This window comes from Anarrhichthys ocellatus, unplaced genomic scaffold (genome assembly GCF_004355925.1).
Source record: "Anarrhichthys ocellatus isolate YVR2014 unplaced genomic scaffold, GSC_Weel_1.0 scaffold56, whole genome shotgun sequence".
Taxonomy (NCBI): Eukaryota; Metazoa; Chordata; class Actinopteri; order Perciformes; family Anarhichadidae; genus Anarrhichthys; species Anarrhichthys ocellatus.
In genome coordinates this window covers 1862019-1879880 of record NW_022280086.1, presented here as the reverse complement: position 1 = coordinate 1879880, position 17862 = coordinate 1862019, and the positions used below count along the sequence as shown (strand labels likewise).

General features: G+C 41.1%; 1 protein-coding gene across 9 annotated transcripts in view; it reads left to right on the top strand.

The window, feature by feature from the left end:
• The window catches only part of rbfox1 (RNA binding fox-1 homolog 1), a 154424-nt gene that overhangs the window by 98839 nt on the left and 37723 nt on the right, over positions 1–17862 (top strand). For all 9 annotated transcript variants that reach the window (XM_031871160.1, XM_031871168.1, XM_031871167.1 and 6 more), the window contains 4 exons: positions 2108–2200; positions 6059–6119; positions 10606–10659; positions 15245–15377. In XM_031871160.1, the coding sequence (XP_031727020.1) occupies positions 2108–2200; positions 6059–6119; positions 10606–10659; positions 15245–15377 (341 nt within the window). The remainder of the gene's footprint in view (positions 1–2107; positions 2201–6058; positions 6120–10605; positions 10660–15244; positions 15378–17862) is intronic.

Here is a 17862-nt window from a genome sequence, read left to right as displayed (position 1 = left end):
TACTTTAGTAGTAATTGTTTCTGGTCGAGAAGAATCAATCAGCACACAAGTTTAACTTAAAGGAACGGCTTCTTTGTGTTCAATGGATGGTTGCTCTACATCACCAGCTCAGCTAGGCTGATTTCATTTCAACGTAGCTGTACAGACATTATCATCACTGCAATTTATATTTTCAGTAACACCAAAGTTATATTATACACCAGACTTCATCTAGAATGCCAGCATCAGAGATAACCAACCGGCCTTGTCCTTCTGCAGGCCTTCACACCTCTGAAACATACTTTTGATGAATAGGCTGAATTCTAAATGGTTAAAAAACATAATAACATTTCCAAAAATGTTAACATTTTTAAGTATTTTGATGTTCTCGGCCATGTATGGTAACCAGGATTGCAACGTTTAAACAAGTCATGTCGTAAAGATCTACTGGGCAAAGCTAGAACACGGCTACATAGCTAAATGCAGATTATGAACTGTGTCCGAGCCAGAGAGTTGTGTCTGATGAGTACTGGTGTATTAAAATACGCTTCTTAAAACAACATCCTTCTTTTATGCTGAGCCAGACCATCTGTCAAAGATGGAGTTCCTTTTGAATTCCTTAAATTCCTTTGAGATTTTTTTAAATGAGATTATTTGCTGTTTTTGTATTCTTAGTTTTGTCTGATGTACTTTGCTTTTGGATATTACTGTATTTGTTAATCTTTCCTTTGTTCTTTTGGTAGATTTATAATCTAATCTTTTACAACTTAAGAGGAATGGATTTGTGTTACCACCTTGCAATATGGGACTTTTGCAGTAGATGATTTATGTCTAACTTCATTGTAGGCAATTGTCATGAACCCCTGCTATAAAAGCAGACATTTATTATCAAGACATGCTATTAACCCTGGAGACCTGAGTTCACTGGGGCAGTGTCCGTATTGAATGGGAGAAAAGAGCGGGAGGCTTCAACAACAATAAATAACAGTTGTGAATAAAATGTCTTTCAAGCATTATTGAAATGTTTCCATTGTTCACATGAAAAGCTTTAATTCACTTTAGTTAATTGATGTTCTCTATGAATTAAAATGACCATTCACCAAACCCTTCCCCCAAACAGTGATTGCTTAGCAACTGTAACAAGGGGCGACACGCCTGTCAAGCTTTGTATTTCTGAATTAGCAGTGGACATGGGGCTCTAGTAGAGCCATACGTATAGAGTGGTTTCTTTTATTCACCTTCTACAACCAGAAAACTAAAGAGCAAAAACATAAGGAATAGAATATACAGTATGGGGTGTTTATCTGTTCTAACATAAGCCACTAACATTAGCATGTATGGCTAACTAGCTTACTACCTGCAGTCTGCCAAGGTACACATCATTAAATACCTACAATATTTTATGAGGTTACAGGGCAAAACCCCCATTCAGTACTGGAGCATCCACTGCATGGGAGATGGTTCTGGATTCTGCTATATCAGAGTACAGGCTAACTTTAGGAGCTCTGTCCTGCTGCCGATTATGTAATCCCCAAGAACCCGAGCAAAACTTGATGTTTTGTCTGGAACATGCAGCTTTGGTCTGGGTCTTTTATCATGCCCTCTGGTGCATATTGAAGACCAATTAGCAGGGTCCCCATTTCAAAAAGAGGCAGCCAAAGACAGAGTTTTGAAGCATCTCGCAAAGTTAAATCGGCCAGCAAAATCAATGTTCACTGACCAAGACTAAGAAGCCTGATTTTGTCTACATCTGTCTGAAATCTTCCTAAGCAAGCACCTAGTGCAGTATAAACAGAGCTGTGTGTGCAACCATGTAGTCCATTTTTGAGTGTTTACAGCCTTTACATTGCAACTGAACATGTGCCATGCGAGAAAGGAAAGCTTGACAGGCATAGTAACAGTAAAGAAGGGGGCAGGGCTTTGTGAAGGGTCATTTTCCTCTCTTTTCCAGACTAATTTAAAGTAATATCATTGGATATTGGTTAACATAGGATACTGAAGTACAAGCAGAGAATTGTGTTGTCTACTTTGCTCCTGCTGACCCAAGCCATTGTTCACTGTAACGTTGAATATGATGTGTAAAAAATAATGTGCACGTTGTTCTTGCCTCTTTCCGTCCTGCATGCAGGGTTTTGGGTTCGTAACGTTCGAGCATAGCGTGGACGCCGACAGGGCCAGAGAGAAATTACACGGCACCGTGGTAGAAGGCCGTAAAATAGAGGTGCATGTTCTAAAATACTTCTTCATTCTTCCTGTCCTCCTTTCCTCCTTATGTGTGTATGTGTGTGGTTGTGTATTTGTGTGTGTGTGACCGTTTGACAGTGTTCTCCACATCCCACTTTTCCATCTTTCTCATGACATTAAACTGTCAAGACATCCAAGCCTCATCATTTCCCTTTCCTTGGGCAGTGTCATTAATCCAAACACAAATCAATGTCCCCATATTAGTAGTAGTAATTGTTGTATGTGAAAGACTGATTGTTTTGTTTTTTGCTTGTTTACTTTGTTCTTCCTTTTTCCTGTTTTATTTTATTTTGTACTGTCAAGTTTGGCCTTTCCAAGGTTTAAAAGTGAAAATCCATACTATGCAGCATTATAAGATAGACATATTTAGGAGGTGCAAAGATTGCTTTGGAGTTTGGCCATAAATGTTCAAAATCAAACTTGTTGTTATGTATGTTTAAACAAGGAAAGAGTTTTCCCCCAAAAATAACTCAAATCATGCTCATCCATGGCCAGAAAAACTACTCAGGAATTTTGAGCGACACCTGGAAAGTGAAATGCAAAGTTCAAAACTAACCTGATTCAGTAGCATGACAATATTCAAGCACTATTTCACCACCAGCCTTGAAGCATAACTCTTACCATTTATTATTTATCGCAGTTGCAATCTCCCATTGCCAATCCTTCAAACCAGGCAATGTCTACATGTGTTTTACCTACAGACATAATATCATGTATCTCTATGGGTGTACCTGACAATGGCTAGAATACCCTGACACCACAGCAAGTCTCTTCCATCCATTCTGCCACTTTCAATCGCTTATCTGGTGGCCCAGATGCCCCTTCTTCCAGCCCTTCCTGGAGGATCCAGATGGGTTATATAATCCCTCCAGCGTGTTCTAGGTCTTCGCGAGGGTCTCCTTCCAGTGGACCTCCTCAGATCATCGACACATGAAAGAAGGAAGGCCAGGAGAAATCCTAAACAAAACCCCAAACAACCTCAACTAGTTCCTTTTAATGCGACAGAGAATCTGCTCCTCTCCAAAATCCCTGCAGACTTTCTCACTTTATGTCTAAGGGTGAGCCCAGCCACCCTGCAAAGGAAACTCATTCTTTTGGTCATCACCCAAAACTCATGACCATAGGTGAGGCTTGGGATGTAGATTGAGTGGTAAACGGAGAGCTTGGCCTTCAGGCTTAGCTTCCTTTTCACCATGAGAGTCTGGTACAGCATCTGCAGTTACAGATGCAGCATCAATCCATCAGTATATTTTTCTCTTTCCATTTGACATTCCCTTGTTATCAAGAACATTAGATATTTGTGGCTCCAGCCATATTTATGAAGCTAACAAATTGCAGTCAAAGATTCCACCATACCTTCCTGCACTTGTACTGGATCATTGGGAAGCAGTAATCTCAAACAGAATACGTCATACAACCAGCATTCCCTGCTAGATATACCCTGCACCCAACTGCTCGTAGGCCGACACCACGTCTACCATTCGAGCCTGGAGTCCTCTACACTACATGTAATGACAAAGTTATCCCCAGACATGGGTAATCCAATATATTGCCATCCAGCCTCAGCACCTCTTGATCAAAAGATCAAACTAGTCTAACATGAAGTGAGAGTCTGGATTGTAGCTCATCAGAAGTACAGTGCACTGGCCACAACAGGCTGGTAGAACATCTCCAACATCTTGCTGCACACGTTGAAGAGTCAAAGTTTCCTGAGGAAAAAGAGTTGACTCATCCCCTTTTTGTTGATGTTGCCGATGGAGACACCCAGGAACTTGTGCTCCTCCACCTTGTCCACATCCTCACTTTAAGATGTTTTTATTTTTTCTAGATTAATTAAATCTTACACAGTTTAAAAAATCTTTGATCCTCACTTTTCAAGGTTAACCCAAATATCACATATAATGTCTCACGGGGGCTTAGAGGTCCACAACAGCAATAGTTCCAGACCTCTAGGCTCTCTAAGAAAACTGCTTCGTCTTCAGCCGTTTTAACTAAAGCCATGTGGGGCTATACAGGGACCATGTGGAAACTTACCACGGCAACAATTATTTTATCTTTCACATTGAAATCCTGCAAAACTTGATCCAGGTTAAACTGTTTAGCCTGACAAACCTGTGTTTGTTTTGCCGGAGCAAGATACAGCCCACATGCTCATACCAGGGGGAAATGGGGTAGATTCTTTCAGCTCAAGCTATTCCGTCAAAGCACTATTGCAGGATCTCGTGTTTTGAAGGGAAGCGAGGAGAAGCCTTCCACCTTTCTTTCTGGATTCTTGTTGCTTCAGATGCCATACTAAGCATCTTTGATACAAACTCACAAAGCCATATTCTGCCTCGTGCCCTTTCATTTGCAATAACTAAATAATCCTTCTAGATCAACAAAGTTGAGTCATTATATGCAATCTAACTACTAACTAGTTTAAAGATTAAAAATCTAAAATAAACCCTCATCAACATCAACTGCCCTCAGCCACCATCCACCAGCTCAACTCTCTGCAATGAGAGAGCTTTCATCCTTAAGGTTTATCTTAAAATCCACTCTCAATTGATACCATGATCTGGATTTTACACTTATTTATGGAGCCAACTCAATCCGTATGATGGATGAAGACAGCTTGTTCAGACAAACTGGTCGGAGTTATGCTTTAAGAAACCACCTAAGTGCTTGTAAAGAGATAGCTGACAGAGCGTTTGTGCAGTGGAATGATTGCAAAGTTTTCTTGGCCAGCTGAGTAAGATGCTGCTTATTCCTTTCTCATCCCCTCCTCCCCCACCATCCTTCCAACGGTAGCTTGTTTAGGGCCCCATCCAACACAGTTACAACGGTAACAGTACACAAACAAGTTTGCGGGGCCAAGAGGTTTGGGAATGGTAAGTGTGGGCAAACAAGCCATTCTGCCAGCATTTCCTCTCTCTCTTCCTCTCTCTTTGGAACGTTTGCAACGCTAAAACTCACGTGACATTTCTTTTTGAATTGTGGTTGAGTTGATGCTGTATATTGACATACATATTTTTATTGCGTGTCGGCGTGCGTGCCCATTCACTAAGTGTTCTCTAGCTGCGTGTGTGAGCGATACTGACTGAGATTTGAATTTGTTTGCACATCTATCTGAGATTGTTGGAAACCCATTTATAAATTTATTTTATTTTACTTTGGAAGACAATGCACCCTGATTTTGATTTACCCTGTCAGCTGTTGTTTGAATTTGGAATGATTTGATTGGTTGATTGACTTGGTTGGTTTATTTTAGTAGATCTATCTTCTTTTTTAAAATGTTAATAATGATTATTGCAATGAGTTAGAGAGACTGTTGTCTGAGTGTGAATGCTTCGTGTTGCTTTCGTCACAACAGTTCTTCTCACGTTATAAGGTTGACTGAATGTTGCATATTGCTCCCAAAATATTGTCTTCTCCCCTTCCCCCAATGACATTTCCTTTGACTGTATTTTCTCCTTCTCCCGCCTCCCAACCACCACCGCATGCATCTATACATATACAAAACATCATTTTGCCATGTGCATCTGTTGTTTCTTTACTTTTGTCTGTATGTTATTGAAATGTCACGATAATTGGGGAGAGCATGCAGGGAAACGTCAGAGGATAGAAAATATGCAAATGAGAAAGAAAACTGATTTGTCTTGGATGTGTTTTTAAACGTTTATGAATGCTATTCTGAAAACACACAATTGACATGGGTGTTTGGCGTGATACAGTGTACTGCTTTCTTTGTTTACAACATTCGGAAACTATGCATGCAGATTCACTCGAACAAGTAAAGCTCTCACTACTAATGTAAAAGTCTCGCAACTCATGGAGCTCTCTTCATCTGCTGCAGGTCAACAATGCAACAGCCCGAGTAATGACAAATAAGAAGACTGTCAACCCATATGCAAATGGTAAGGACAAGTTGTGTACATCCATGAAAAGTGTTCACCAAATTGTCAATTGTCATGTTTTATTTGAATCATTGAATCAACTTGATTTCACATGGCATTTCTGACACTGATCATCAGATCAAAAGTATTCACCCTCTCCAATAGGATGCACCCAAACTATCACTGGCGCATTTAAAAAAATGTTGACCTCACAATGCAACCTGACAGAGAAAAATGATTAAAATGTGCAGTTTTTAGATGCGCAAAGCTGATAAAAAAACCTGTCCACTATCAGGCAAAGGTGCATCTACTAAATACTGACTGAAGAAAACGTGTTTTTTAAAATATTTGTATTCAATTTAGACTTTTTAGAGGTCTGTTTTCACATTTTCTTTTGATCTGTGTGGAAAAAAAGCCTCTGCTTTGATTTAATATAGATTTGAGAGGTCACATGGTGATATAATTTGACATCCCTATCGGAAGTAAAACATGAAGACTTCCAGGGGGTTGATGATGATTACATATGAAAGCTGTTAGCTTCCACCTGCTGACCTCAGGCCTATTGACACCCATTCACCCATATCACTATGAACCATAGTAAAAGATGGATCTTACATCTGTGACGTCTCTGAACATTTAAAAGCCTGGATTTTAATTTACTGTATTCTGGTTCCAGCCCTCTTTATCACAGTTCAGCTTGGATCAGATCTTTATTGCAGCAAAGTAGCATACACACACAAAAACATGGAAGATACACAGAATAAAACCACAATAAGACAGGTGGAGAAATTAAAAGTGTTGTTGCTATGCACACAATAATAATCAAATAAAGGGTGTATGATAAAAGTGAGGAAAATAGCGATTGGAATAATAAAATGCTAATTTGTGTGACAAACCAGGTGGAATCTAACATCTAATATTGTATCCGATTTTTGGAAATCTGTATCTCTTACATCCAATATACAGCCTGTGATGACCCAGATTTGACAGCAACATCATCTTTCTGTGCCAGAATCAGATACATAGTGACAGAAAAATGGCCACAAGGCAACAAGCATTGGTCAGGTGGACAACTATGTCCAACTGGGTTTTCAAGTGGGGACAAAATTCAGTCAGGTAATCCAGGCTGATTGTCACACACCAACGTTTATGCAGCAAATGGGAAGAAGATGAGGAGGGGAAGTGAGAAAAGCAGCAGCTAGCATGTTTTATTGTAGCCTCACTTTTGGGCTGCTGGCTGGGCAGTGACTGAGTAGTTATCAGTCAGATAAATGAGCAGCACCTGCTTGTAATTTAACGAGCTGTTCCCGTTGCGTTTCCTTTGTAATGCCATCAAAACTATTAAACAGAAGGTTGCATGAATATATTTCCATTTTCAACTTTTTATACTTTGTCTAGTTGGCTAGTTTTCTTCAACATTGTCTTCTTGCCCAGATTATGTCTTTTTGGAAGGTTTGCCAAGAAAGAATGCTGGCATTGTACAGTACGTTGAATGTGGGGTGTGGTGGATGGGTGTTTCTACAAGTGTGGTACAAGGCTGATATGATACGTATTTACATAGCATATTGTTGCTTCCCAAACATCAACATTCAACGTATCCCATGGTTTGCAGAAACTTACTATGCCAACATTGTTTCTGCTGCATGGGTGGTTTACTCTGGTGCAGAAAGTAGTGTGACATTCATATTTCTTTGCAAACAGATCCAGCCGTTTGCATACTGTCTAATGCTCCAAACTCGGGACATGGAGTTTAAAAGCCTGGCCATTTACCAGGCAAGGAAGGTCTAACAAAAGAGGTCATTGTGTTGCATTGTGGGAAGTGAAGGGGTTTTAGTCAAGCTAGTGGTGTGACAATGTCAGTCTTACGATTAGTCATCTACTTTGGTCAAGACTGAGAAATCTCGACTTCTACTGGACGTATTGCCATGAAATAGATTTATCCCAATAACTTAGGTGAGACTAGCACCACTACAAGGTTCACATTTATGGTTTTGAGTGAAGTGTCTCAACAGCTATTAGATTGATTGCCATGAAATTGGTTCAGACATTCATGGTCCCCTCAGGATGAATGTCAATCACTTTTCTTGATCATTAAACTTTTGATCCAGCACCATTGGGTCACACCTTAAATTTCTTAAATAGTTTGTTGGAATTTTAATTATAATAGCTGCAAAACTAATGAATTTCCTATCAATATTAAGCTGTACTTAGTTTCACTGCTAATTCACAAATGTTAGCATGCTAATATGCAAAACTAAGATGGGAAACCTATACATGGTGAACATTAAACCTTCCTAAAATATGCATGTTAGCATTGTCATTGGGAGTGTGCTGCCATACTAGCATTAACATTTAGCTCAAAACACGGCTCTACCTAAGTACAGTCCATAGACTGTATATCAGAAGTGGACATAGTCACCGTGACGTAACCCATTGGTTTGAGGACCACGGATGTGAGGCCTTAAGATCGGCGACTTGGCCATTGCCGTCTTTTCCTTTGGCCGTGAGCATCTTGTTTTTTTGGAACCAGAAGTGACAAACCAGGGCGGCTGTGGCTCGGTGGTAGAGCGGGTTGTCTTCCAATCGGAACATTGGCTCCTGCAGTCCATGCCGAAGTGTCCTTGGGCAAGACACTGAACCCCAAGTTGCTCCTGATTGTTCTGCTATTAGTGTATGAGTGGGTGTGAATGTGAATGAGCTCAGTCAGGTTGCCCCTGCCTGTTAAGGCCGAACTCACCACTGAGGCAAGGACTCAAAAGCACAACTCAAGACAGGACACTTCCAAAAAACACAGTATCTACTTAACAGAGGTTCGGTACACAGGCAAGCAGTCAGTTCTGGCAAACAAATCCAAAATAGGGGCGAGGCAAAATGCAGTCAGGGATCAGATCCCAAGGAGAACATGCTGGAACGCTAGACACAGAAGTACGAAGATGAATTGGCACAGACAAAGGGAGCACACAGACTAAATACTCTAGGGAGTAGGAGGTGTAATTGGGAACAGGGGAAGGTAATCACACCGGCGGGAAACACACAACGGCAAGAAGTGAAGTTGTCTGAAACTAGAGGAAGAGAGTTGAATGACAAAATAAAACAGGAAACCCAAAATTGACACGACGTGAAAACAAGGAAAACATAGCTCAGGTAACTTGACGAGGTGTTACACTACCATCAGTGTATGAATGTGTGTTTGTGGGTGAATGACATGTGGTGTATAGCGCTTTGAGTGGTTGGAAGACTAAAAGGGGCTTTACAAACGGCAGTCCATTTACCATTACACGAGGGGGTGGAGCTGAGTATAACTGAACGCTGCATGTAAGCGACCAAAATGTTAAAATTAACTTTCATGAAGTGGAAACACACTGTGAAAGGGTTGTAAACCGTTGTAAGACAAAAACACGGTCAACTCCTAGAACGGACAATGCTATGGTCGAGACCTGCCAATCACCGTGTAGCCCCGCCCTAAAGCATCCCCTGCTTTATGGTCTATTTGACTCTAAATGGACCATAATTTACTAAATGAACATCATGCTGTATTGAAGAAGACTTGAAACTAGAGACTGAGACCATAAACTCATGTTTACAATGTTTACTGAGGTAATAAATCAAGAGAGAAGTAGAGTCATTTTCTCATAGACTTCTATACAACCAGAGGAGTCGCCCCCTGATGGATAAATAAGAGAGAGAATGCAGATTTAAAGCAGCAGTGTGTCAGATTTAGTGCCATCTAATGGTGAGTTGCAAATTTTATTTCATCCAACTGAATACCCCTCCGCTCACTCCTCCCTTTCCAAGCTTGTCGGAAAACAACGGTGGCCTTCAGTTAACGTAAAAACATCAAAGCCCAACGATTCTTAGTTTTTCGGTGATTATACACTGATGAAAACATAGTTATGAATTATGTTTAATTTCTGCCAATGAATCCCCCTTAATCCTACACACTGCTCCTTTAAAGGGCTTCTGCTTGGATCTCCAGTCCCACATAGCCTTGTGGGACTGTAGCTTGAGTCATAGTAGGGACAAGAGGTCATAGTTAATTTCATTTCATACTTTGTACGCCGTCAACCAAGAGCTTTGAGATGCCTAGACTTATATGTTATGTTGTGTTATGATATATTCAAAATGAACATTTTGTGCTGCCAGGGGAAATGATCCAGATATGTTCCATATACATGTTTTGTTGTTACGTCTTTAAAAAATGTAATCCAGGCAAACAAATCAGCAATTGAAAATGAGCTACAGTAAATCAATGTAATTTGTACCAGACAATATAAGAAGTCAACTGACATGTCAAGGAGATATGAACTCAAAGGTAAAACGGTTTAGTCTTTTGCCTCAATCTTGATGCGACTAACTGTGTTCTAAATATGTAAATACATTCCCAGGTCGATTTAAGTTCAGTCAGAACCTACAGGTTCATGTAAACTAAGCACAATAAACCACTGCTCCGTGTTCTGTCTCTTCCTCTCTGTCTGTTTCTCTTTCTTGCTGTCTGTCTTTGTTTCAGGCTGGAAGTTAAATCCAGTGGTCAGCGCTGTCTACAGCCCAGAATTCTATGCAGGTAGGAGGGCATGCCCTTTTCCATCTGTCACCATCTCCTTTGTCGTTATCTTCCTCCTCCTCATTTATTTTGTTCCTCAGTTTCTTCGACATCTTCATTTTCTCCCTCCCCTCCCAACCCTCACTCCCTTCATTTTAACCTTCGTCACCTCTCCCTCCTCTGTTTTCCTTCCATGCAACATGCAGCCAGTAAAAGAGTGTTTATAGCTTGAGAACTATGCTGACTCGCACAAACGCGACAGCAGACTGTCATCGCTGCTGCAAAACAAACGCACATTCTGCAACCCACACCGCCACCCAGATGCCATCTTCAATCTTGGCCATCCCTGCATTCACCTCCCCCAACCCTTACACACTGCGCACCCCCACCCTGTCATTAACCACGGCCATTAAGGTGAAAAATACCTGGGCTTTGTGATAAGGGGAAGAGAGACAGATAAAAGAGTGTGGCAGAGGAGAGGAGTGAAGGAAAGCAAAGGACAAGAGAGAAGGAAATCGAATTGTCCATTTCTGCAAGGACATTAAAAGGTGTGAAATATATTTTGTAAATTAAAATCAATATTTTCTATTCCTCCAGACTGTCGTTTGCCTAATTCACCCCCACATTCTTTTAATTACAAAATGTCTTTGTATTGATTTACTTTTGTTTCACCTTTCCAATTCCCAAAATGCCATTGGGGCATGTGTCTGTGTGTGTCTGTGTGTTTGTGTGTGTTTTGTATGGATGTGCACATGTTCGATGAGTGTACAAGCTTTCTTGCTGTAGTCATTTGTGCTATTATGTTATATTAATAGGTTATGATTGCAGCCATTCAGGATGGAGGCCAGGACCTGTTGGTTAATTGGTTGTGATGTGTTAATAGCAGAGGAGAGGCAGTGTTGAGGACTCACCAAATTACAACAGCAAAGCTCTTTGTCAACCTTCTCAGGAAAAAAAAGAAAAAGTCAGATTTTATTTGCTAACTTTTAGAAACCTTCCTCCTGAAAAGGGTCTGCCTCTCAGGATTTAGACATTTAAAAGTGCTCAAGAGGAATGGCATATGATACAATGGCTATGCTAACTCTTAACACTACCACTGCTCAACTCAGTCTAGAAATACATGGGCTGCCTCGCATATTGCATGCTATGCAATACATACTCAACGTGTACTGTGAATAAACAGTGGTATGCAGTGGCAGGCCTGCATTTTATACCTGGGCCTTCAGTGCTGTCCTACTTCAGTTTAACCACCTCCTAATAACCTCATTATGACGCCACAGCTACGGTTATTATTTGGTTCTAGGGGTGTAGCAATACACGTATTCGTATTATGTCTGTTCGGTACGAGGCTTACGAACCGAACAATACGTTTGAATAATACTAGTGTATTTGGAAAATGCAGAAGCTTAAATTGTGGGAAATAGTGGAGCCACTGTGCTCTAACTGGCAACCCACCCAACGTCACAGACAACGTGATGTCTGACACGCCCACCACGGAAAATAAACCATTGTACTCTGGTGAGGCTTGTCTGCTCTGGGAGGCTATGCTAAACTAGCTTAGCAGGAAAACAACAGCAGCACACACGCTACAAACTCTCCCCGCAGCGTTTAGCTGTTCCCTACTGATTCAAGCAGGGCTAAAGCAATCGCCACACAATCCCCATTTCTCCAGACCATCATTCTCACTTTGTTAAAGAAAACAGATACATGAATACGCGCATGACGGGATGCTTCGTCATTAACGGACAATGCATATAAACAAAATCAATGTAATTCACACAATGACAAGAACAAACTCACAACAACCAGTCACATATATTTATATGACAACAAAGCAACAAATCAATCCAGCAGACCTGCAGTGCTAAAACACGTATTCATCCACACACTGAAGATCACGAGCCATTCAAATATTATTCACATCAGAGGGAACAATATTAACCATATCATAAAATGACACCATAGACAAATGAACACAGTAGTAACGCTACTGCAGATGTAAAAACACAAAAGCAGTTCACTTACCAAAGCTGCTGTTCACTTAAAGACAAAGTCCATCCTCCTTTCTTTGTTAACAAAGAGTTTAATACCGCGGTTGTACAGAACATCGGTGCGGTTCAGTTCCAGCCAGAGGTCCTCCTCCAACGTGTTCGTTGAGTTGTAGATCCACTCGGGTCTCTCCAAAAGTTTTTAAAAGCACCGTAGCTTGTAAGTGTCCTGCCGTGTATGGTGTCTTGTTGCTGCCTTTGTTAGCAAATCCAGCTAAGCTCCAAACACCAGGACGCTCAGTCGCAAATAAAACTCATTCTTAGCCATAAAATGTGCAACGCTTCTCCGACGCTGTTAGCCAGGAATACCGTTCGTACGAATCCTTTTCCATGCTGGGTCAGGGCTGCTAGCTGTGGGGTTGGCCGACCCTTTCTTACGATGTCCAGCTTTTCTGGAAATGTCCTTCTCCAGGAAGGCGTTGCCAGTAACTCCCAAATCCGTTTCTCCTCCTCCTTCAGCCATTGAGTATTAAAAAAACAAAGCTATACCAAGCAAAACGCTAAAAACGTCATGTCGATTTCATAACTTCTTACATATCTTTCACCTTGAACTCTTACTACTAACTTCTGCTAGCTAGCTTCAGCGTCACAACAGTCACGCCAGCCCACTGACCAATCACGGCGCACGTTAATGCTGACGTACTTGTAGGCCAGCTACACAGCTCTGACATGTCAAAGAATATGCCCAACATCAGATAAAAATCTGATTGGTTGAAGACTATGACAATCAAGTATATCGTCCCCATTTACTTAAACTGCAAAGGCTATCCAGCAGGCCTCGGGCCTCTCTTCTTACCGAGAGACATAGGGGTGAAATCTAATTGGATAAAAGCTCTCCTTAAAACAAGCTGCACTGGAAGCAGAGCAACTGAGGAAGACAGTAAAATAATTAGAATACATGTAGTGTATTCATGAAAAATTATGAAACTATAAAATAGCTATAACTTTGTGATTCTATTTAGGCCAGCAGAGAAGGCTTTGCTGGCCCTGATGGCCCACCACTGGCACTATGTATCTTTTCAGATGCACTAAGCGGTTATTACCATGTCCCATGAGAGCCTACTTGCAGGTTGGAACTCTCGTGTGACCAAACGATAATTTGTGAGAGTCCTAAAGTCTGAACTAATTTTACGTTACAGAGCTGTCTGCCACTTCCTGTTTTGAACGTTGTCCTCACTACCACATTGCATTGTGGGATATTTATGAATTACGTGAACAGTGGTCTCTAGTCTCAAAGTTAGAAGATCACTAACCTCACAATACCTTTCTTCTGAGAAAGAGATCATTTTAACGGTCTCAGATATCCAGATGTGAAGTGAAGTCCGAGCATGACACAGAGGAGGCATACAATGAACCATATGCTGATGATTGTGCACACATTCAGTCTCTCAACGGCATTCATGGTGTACTACTGCATGTGAAAAGAGACGAAAGTAGTTGTGTGAGGACTGATAGGAGATGGCTTAAACCCAGCATACATTGACTTGCAATTTGCCAATGAAGCCTTGCGACTTGACTTACACTTGGTCATACAAGTGCATACGTGAAATTCGAGCTAAGCATTTAACCCATCCCAAGCATTAGGAGCAGTGGGCTGCTGTAGAGCGCCAGGAAGCAACTTGTACAATCAGACTGAAAACATGACTTGGAGTTGTCCCCCAGCTCTGGCATTTATTTACAACATGATGCATTGCTGTAGTCAGTAGGCGTTTAGAAGGGTCTAGTCTAGTCTGCCTGACTCATTGATCCTTTTTCTGACTGAGGGGTGTGCCAGTTAGAATGAGCCGGACCATGGCTCTGTAATATCAGTCACCTCACCATGCTGAGTACTGATGGATCCATGGCGCTGTCCCTGCTGCTGGAGTAGCAGACAGATTAGTCATTTATTTACATTGTCAATGAGTTCAGCAGTATTGCTCAGTATTCCTAAGTTATTATGAGTCCTAGTTGTTCTGTATTGGCATATACCACTCCTTTTCATTCAGGCCATATGAACAGCAGAGTGGAGCAGCGTTGGAACAGTCACCAGTGTGACTTTCAGAGTAGCCAGGCCACTCGCTCCTAGAATCAAGGTGACAGAAGATGAATAGGAACAATTACCAGCCTCACACCTCTCCTTGTCTCTCTTTGACAAACTCTTATCCTTTGGCTCAAACCTTCCATTTTTCACAAGGTCCATGAATGATTCACTGTTTCTATTAGCATTTTATTAGATCTCCCTTTTGAGGAGATGTATAATTAGGGTTGAATATGGCACCTAGATCTCCTTCTCAACCTTCACTCACCCCAGCTCTCAAATTAAGCTTTGAGTCAGTCGGCCTCAATTAAGATTAATGATAAGTTAATAACAATACCACTGCAATAGCTCCACTCCACTGCCACTCTCTTTAAACTAAACACTTTTTGTCCATAATTCAGATTCAAATTCAACGCCGCAGGTGTACAGCTATTCATGTTCCACCATGCACCGACTAAAACAACCTGCCTTACAAGGAAATTGTGTGTTCTTTTTATGGATCAGGTAAGATGTGAATCATTTTTCTGTTCTATGTCTCCAGTACCAGGTTTTCCCTACCCAACAGCCAGTGCAGCAGCATCATACAGAGGAGCCCACCTAAGAGGTCGAGGACGGACAGTGTACAACACATTCAGGGCAGCTGCCCCGCTTCCACACATCCCAGCTTACGGAGGGTGAGCAATCTTTATTGCAATTGTCCTGTTGTCATTTCTTCCTCTTTGGCCTCTCCTTCTCTTCTTCCTTTATCCAATGGCAAGTCCTGAATCTCTGAGCTCAGAGTCAGCAGAGCAGTGCAGTCCAGCCTCGTCTCACAGCGATAACGCACTCCCCCACTTCCACAGCATGCTAAATCAGCCAACTGGCATGCTCCAAGACATGTGCCTCTGCACGGACTCATGGAACATTATTGTCAATTTGGCCTTGTACTGTGGTGTCATTGAGACGCTGTTTTCATGGTTGGAGATCTTCCACTTTGTGACCACTTTTGGGATTTACCCAGTTGCCCAAAAAAAATAAATAAAAAAAGAAAGCAAAGTACAATAAGCATCTTCCAGCCCCAGCAGCAGCTCTGGCTGATCCTCCATGGCTGAATGTTCTGGAGACAAGCCAAGCATAGCTGTGTATTGTGGGCATCAGATCTGATTTGATTTATTCTGTTGGTTCTTCTTTTATTCATTTTGCTTTTTATGACTGCAAGCAGATGGACACTAAGGACGCTGGCTGAGAGTCTATTTAAGGATGGGAACAGATTTACAAATTCAATTGTAATGCTGATTTTCAGAAAATTGCTAAAATATATGTGATTTAATGTGAATTTTCAGGCACTATTCTAAATATTCGGTTCATGGAGATAAACAGGTGCTATTAAACCATTTTTGAAAGTGAGGGCGCAACAGAAAGAGTTACTTAAAAGATCTCCAGTCAAACCTCCATTTATGGAACATAATGAAAATATGACATTTCTGTTGGTTTTCTGTAATAATGTGAGGAAGGATATCATCGCTCATTTTTGTTTTATCAATATACCATTTTTTCCACCTCAGGCAAGTGTAAATAAAAACCTTTTTTACAGTATTTATTTTAGTTTAGTTTTTTGTCCACTCTATTTTTTAAATATGCAAATTGAAGAAGTACATTCAGTTGGATATTTATCCCCCTATTCTTCTGCACTTTTAAATATTTAGTTGATGTTTAAGGCACCTCCACATTGGCTTTACTTTTAAGAAGCTAAGGTTGTTGCCTGATTATACTGAATTAAAGGCAACATGGAGGAAGTGTTAAGTTTGTATTAACATCAAACAGAATCAACAGCAAATTAAAACGAGAGAAGCTTCTTTGTAAAATATAAACGTTTCTCGTAAAACAGGGGTTAACTGGAAATAAAGGCCTGTCTCTAATGTGTCCTGCTTCAAATAAAGGCTTCTCTAGCCAGTAGAGGCTGCTCTCTGAGAACACATGGTCAATTATTTTTTGGTTTATGAAGTGGAAATAACCCAATAATAAACACCCTCCTTCCAACACAGGTAGATTAAAGCAGATGTGCAGGTGCCTCTGAAAAAAGCTTTCTGTTGGAGGGATAAATAATACCTTCACCCACAACAACACTGTCACTGTGAGGAACCATCACATGAGGACGATAGGTGTTTGGGTGAACAATCGAGCAGGGTCTTGATAAAGAGATTTGTGCTACATATTGTACTTTCATTAACGCTGCAGCACCGCTTAATTGCCCCAGTGGCAGGCGAATGATGAATTATTAATGTGGACCGTGATGTATTTTTATTAAAACTGTCTTGAGTGGCGAAGAGCTGTGACACAGCAAGGAAACCCAGTGTGCTGTGTGTGTGTGTGTTCATTAACTGTTCCTTCATGTCTTTAAGGCAGCCTGACATGACAGTCTATACTATCTATAAGCTGTGCTGCAGTCCCATACAATACATTTTAATTAGTGAACCTGCTCTCTGGGCCTCCTTGACATTTGAGAAGTTATTGATTATAAGAGATAGCACAAACGAGTGAAAGCAAGCTATTGGCTGGTGAATTGGGAAGTTTGTTCCTCTGAGGAGCTCTTCTTCTTAAATGGAACTCTTTCATAATGCAGTGCTGACAGCAGCGTCCTGATCTTTTTATTGGAGGCTAGATGAGGAATGCTTTCTCTGTCACACACACGCACAAACTTGCATACAGTGCACATAGAGGGAGGTGTTTAATCTCAGCACTAATGGTCATCCAGTGATTTCATATTATTAGACAAGGGACTCTGCAGATCAGGAGACAATAATAGAGAAACACACAATGATATTAGCAGACCGGTTCAGTTCACTTCACTTCATTACACGTTAGAACGCTTATTTTCTTTTTCCATGAGCAAAGGTTGTGGATAGTACCTGGAAACTTCTTGGTACCGCCTAAGTCAGGGTTCCAATCTTTAGTCCAATCTTTAGTGTGGTCAATAGGTACCCGATTAGGGTAATGAGACCGGTGCCAAGTTTTTAAATCGATCCTCTTCAAGATGAGTCATGATTGAATATCTGTTAGACTATACGTGGGAGTCGGGGATTCAGCGTTTAGTAGGAGAAGGTGTAATAGTGTAAGTGAGGATGCTGCTTTCAATCTGCTGCTAGCCGCGACTTAAATGTATTTAAGGAAGGGCTGTCG